The following is a 5,176-nucleotide window of genomic DNA, read 5'->3' as shown; positions in this document are numbered from 1 at the left end:
GCATGACCCATCCATTCATGTCCAGTTGAGAGAGAAACCAATGCTTTAGTTTTGTGGATTAGTCATTTGAGATGAGTGGTGCAGAACCCAATTTTAGGGACTGAAAATCTGAGGCAGTCCAAGAACTGTACTGTCATATGTAATGCCTAATACTCTGTTATACAATGCTGAAGGAGTAGTATAACCCCTTGAAGAACAGTAAAACAACTGTATAGCTGTGAAATGGGAAACTAGTTTTGGTTTCCACAGGCAGGAGCCACACAAGCTAATTTTTTTGTCATCATAGATCCCTAAGGAGTAACTATCATAATGGTTCTTTTTACTAAGCATTTCCATATTATAATCAACCTATTTCTGAAATGTTGAAATTAAAGTACAATTTATGATTCTGTATACCTCTTTAGCTCGATCACTACTGTCAAAATATTTGTAGGGAAATGATTTGGGTAAAACTCTTCAAGCTGTTCGCTTGATGACAGACACAGCTGTACTGCTCAATTATCTTTATCCACTTAACTTTTTTATGGTTGACAAGAATGTAGTAAAAATTAGGCTATGTGGAGGTAGATGGGTTAAGATGCACTGCAGGGGGGTATACTAAGATTCTCCTAGAAATTGGTGGTATTTTTCTTCATAGACTGTATAAAAAATTTTAAGTGAGCATGATTACTATTCTTCATAAATATGGACAAGGTTATTGTCAGCTGTTCTTAGCTGCAGCTCTTCAAAAATTGATGCTTGTTTCCCTCCTTCCTTCTCTCCCTTCTTCCCTCTATATATTGCTGACTTTTTTTTTCTACAGACATTTGAAATAGTGTTGTGAACTCGCCCCCCCTCCCCCCCGACTTTACTGCAGATAGGAGTATAATAATACTTTTGTAACATCCTGCTGAGTGATAAATACTGTACCCATTTTGCAGATGGAAAGAGGACTGTGTTGCAATAAGGCCATGTAGTCCCTTAAATAAGTACCTGTATTTGTTCTATTATGACTGCAGCTAAATCAGCCAGCTTATATGCAGGTAGATGTTTCAGGTCTTTAAGACTGCTCACAGACGTAAACAAAACCTTTAAAAAAACCCAGCGTTTTGCTTTAAACTTGGTGCAGCCCTGTGCTAAATCCAGTGCATGCCTAGAAGAAGCATTGTGCTAGTTGGACTCAGTTCACCCAACATCTGTACAGATGGGTTGTTTGGGGGGGGTGGGCTGTTGGTGCTTTTTATTTAATAACTAATTGAATTGGCTTTAGATAAGTGCCAACCAGCCCTGGTGAAGTGTGCAATCTATATGGATGCTGTGGAGCCTGGTAGAATTAACACGCTGCTGCTTCTGGTAAAGTGCTTCCCCCCCCCCCACACACCACCTCTGTCAGCAGCCAAAATGAATGTACAATCCTAGTAACTATGTGCAAATATGGGACACGCTGTGCATGGACTTTAGCACCTCCTCATTGAAAAAATTTGGTTCAGATGGGTAATAACTTGTTTGCACAGAGGAGCCTGAACTGAAACATACTTCCTGACTTCAAGTGCTCCTGAGTCACTTTGCTAGAGTCTGCTCATCTCTTCTACATGGTCATGAAGAATTAACTTTAACTAACCTTATTTTTAATGAGGAATGTTTACTACTTCTGGTGTATACAAAATAAGTAATGTAGGAATGAGAAATTCTAAAAAAAACAAAACAATCCTTAGTTTTGTTAGGAGTCACTGGATGATACTACTTTAATTTAACCTGGCAAACTCTGGTTGTAAGGCTTTACAGTCTTGGAAAATGTCCGGTTGGCTCAGTATGTGATGCGGAATTATTTCCCCCTCCCCTTTCCTCCCCCTTTTTTTCTTTAAAAGAAACTGTATGAGTTACCAGTACAGCTGATTTGGTGTGCTTCATAAATTGAATGTAATAACTTGTTATATAGCAGGTCTATTCTTGTAGGCTCTAATGTGAAAGAGAATAAAACTGATACAAGCAGTAACATTTTCAGAAGTGTTAGTTAGGAAGTTAGGAGCCAAAATTCTATTATGAAAATGAGAGTATTAGGCTATTTTGAAAATATGATGCAGGTTGTCAAACAGGTGAAACTTTTTTTAGTTTTCGCACCCTCCATCCAGAAGTTTTCATATTGGAGGTAAGCAAGAGGTAAAGTGGTTGCTCCTGCTCCCCCAGCCCAGCTGCGGGGGCTCTCAGCGGCAAGCAGCTTTCCTGCATGGCCCTGCTTTGCCCTGCAGTGCCAGATCACACACGTTGGGCTGTGGAGGCTGTGGGGAAAGGCAGCAGGGCAGGAACTTGAGCCTGAAGTGGGCAGCCTGAGTCCATGCCCACACCCTGTGCACAGATCTGGGGGGCACAGGTTCTCCCTGCCCCCGGGAGTGCACACAGCAGTGGGTAGCCGTATGCACAGATCTGGGTGACACGGGGAGGGGCAGTCGCCCTCCAGGAGCACGTGCAGCAGCAGGGAGCTGGCCCCACCCCCCTGCAGCCCTGTCCTGCTTCCTGTTGGGACACTGCCCAGCTGGGCAGCATCCCCAGCCTCAGCCCTGCCCAACTCTCTCCCTCCCTCCCTATGGGGGCCTCTACCCCTCCCCCCCATTTACCTGCAGGAGCTGCTCCCTTGGCTGCCTGGGGGCCATGTGCATGTATGTCAGGGGTGGGCAAAATGCAGCCCTTGGGCCAGATGTGGCCCGCCAGGCCATTCTATCTGGCCTGTGGACTTCCTAAAAATTTAGAAAATTTATATTTATCTGCCCCGGCTGCCTGTCTTGTGGCCCTCAATGGCTTGCCAAAACTCAGTAAGCGGCCCTCCGCCTGAAATAATTGCCCACCCCTGATGTACGTGCACATGGCGCCCCCTCCATGACTGCCCTCCTCTCTCTCCCTCCCAGCCTGCAGCAGGCTGGAACTCTGTCAGCCTGCAGAGAGCTTCTGCAAAACTGCAAAATCCAGGGGTAAAATGAAAAATCCGTGTTTAGCTCTGGTAAAAGGTAAAATCCAAAGTGTTTGTTTTTCCCATGGGAAATGGAAAACCTGGATCCCTGTTCATAGCCCACAATAGAGATTTAGAATCAGCTAGTTACTCTAGTCAGTGATGATTACTAATTTTCTAGTGGAAATCCATTAGTGTTCTCAAAGTGGATAAAAGCAATATCTGGTGCTGTGATGTTCCTTGCGAGTCTTTGGCCTCATTCTTCCACAGTAGTTCCATCTGTGTACACTTTAGACATCTATGGGCTGCTTTAAACCCAGAAAAAATCATCATTTGAACAACCAAACTAAAGTATGGTAGTTCAGCTGAGGGTATAGAAACCACAAGTAGGAAGTCACTTAGGCTAAGTACAGACAGTCAAAAAGCCTGAGGCTGAATTGATTCAATCTTCTCAGGTTAGTCGACGCTGCATAGATTGACCTGATAAACAAGTGAAAAGACATTCACTTTTGATTCTGGAAATGCAGCCACATTCTTGCAGTGGCCCAGGTCAGAACCTGGGAGCACCAGAGCACACCTCCCTGCTCAGCTGGAGCAGACGGCTTGTGGGAAGGCTAGGCTTGGCCCCCTATGAGTGTGGGCTATGCAGGGAGGTGCAAAGCATCCTGGGATGTTGGGGGACTGAGTGATCTTGAATCTGGAGGGGATCTGGGACAGAAGTTCAATAAACTGATTTCACCTAAATCAGTTAGGTCTGATACTACATTCATCCAGGCTTATCTTAAACCAGTTTCAGCCATTTTGTTAGTGGCTTATGTGTACTGAACTTCTGTTGTGTTATGGATTTGAACTGGTTTCTGATCAGTTATAGCAGTTTGTGTAACTTCTTTCCCTAGCCTTAGTAAAGGCCAGCACAAATCTACTGAATTATTGTAGAATTGCACAAATAGACAATATCTAGCTCTCCAGATTTATTTATTTGATGTGTGTGACCCTCCCTGAAGAGGCTCAGGGCAGTTGAGAAAAACCAAATTAACATTTTTAATCTGTCTTTATAATTTAAGTAAAATAATATGTAATAAAACAAGCTCCCTAGATAACGCAAAACTATTGACACTGCTTGGCACAAATGATGGTGAAGCGTTTACACTGTTCAACTTGTGAAGTCACTTATAACTAAGTGCATTAAATTTTAACTCGGGAAGTTTGGGCTTTTTATTTTTGTTTTGCTTTTTCAGATGGTTTTCCTCAGTAGAAGAGCTGTGTAATTTCTTGACTAAACCTAGAGTTCTGCTGGCTGAATCCACAAAAAATGGAAAATTGTTATTATGTGGTTCAATCATGTTCTGAAATCACCTGAGGCTTACCCAGTAAAAATACTTGTTATGACTTTTACTAATGTGCTTTGAAGCTAAATAGCAGTGCTCTGAAATGCTTGGTTAGTGCAAAAGTCAAACTTTGTGAGATTAAGTGGTAGGCTCTAGGCTGCTGTTCTTGTTGGTTGTTTCTGTTATGGCAGCAGCTACAGGCTAACTAACATTCCTTATTGTAGGAATTGTATAGATACAGAACATCCTGTTGTTTCTTGTGTTGCACAGTCTTACAAGTTTTAAAAAGAAGTGTAGATATTGTGTGTGTGTGGCTTTTTCTGCTTTAATATACCTAACTCATGCAGTAGTTGTTACCAAAAGCATCAAGCCAAATAAAGCATATTTGGGAGGCTTATTTGCTGTGGTTCTGTTTTACTTAAAACTGCTTTTTTCATTTATTTTCATTTTCCTTGCAGCTTCGGCTTCCTCTTTGTAATGATCCTTTCCACGTCTCTGCGATGCCTCCTTCAATTATTTCGGCTTCTATTTCTAATTACTCTAAAGGCCCTGCTCCTCTACAAATGGATATCCCATCTGTGGTCACCAGTGCTGCAAGATATGGCCCACAGGCAGGCATTGTTGTTTTTTATTGTTATGTTATTAGATTTTATTTTTGTTATCATTCTCTTTCTTTCCACAATAGTGTGTTCCCTCTTCGCTTGTCTCTCATAGCTTCATTTTTCGTGTTTTGCTTGATAAACATACCAAATGTTAATATGCAGAATGCTTTTGCCACCAAAAGCTACATTAGATAGAGCTCTTAGTTTTTCTGTTTCTACAGTAAATGTACATATTAAAGGAATATAATGTTAGGAAATGGCCAGTACTCATACCCAGTGTTCTATGGTCTGATTAGTCTTCTTATACCATAAACATAAAGGAA

General features: G+C 42.0%; 1 protein-coding gene across 2 annotated transcripts in view; it reads left to right on the top strand.

Moving 5' to 3' along the window:
* Positions 1-5,176, top strand: part of LOC109297529 (spindle assembly abnormal protein 6 homolog) — a 44,087-nt gene that overhangs the window by 30,966 nt on the left and 7,945 nt on the right. The window contains exon 11 of one of the 2 annotated variants that reach the window (XM_019517320.1): positions 4,710-4,862. The exons of the other annotated variant lie outside the window; for it this stretch is intronic. Coding sequence (XP_019372865.1) covers positions 4,710-4,862 — 153 coding nt within the window. The remainder of the gene's footprint in view (positions 1-4,709; positions 4,863-5,176) is intronic. 2 annotated transcript variants of the gene reach the window in all.

This window comes from Gavialis gangeticus, unplaced genomic scaffold (genome assembly GCF_001723915.1).
Source record: "Gavialis gangeticus isolate Ggan-Ray unplaced genomic scaffold, GavGan_comp1, whole genome shotgun sequence".
Lineage (NCBI taxonomy): Eukaryota > Metazoa > Chordata > Crocodylia > Gavialidae > Gavialis > Gavialis gangeticus.
The sequence above is the reverse complement of the archived record's forward strand: the minus strand, read 5'-3'. Positions and strand labels throughout refer to the sequence as shown.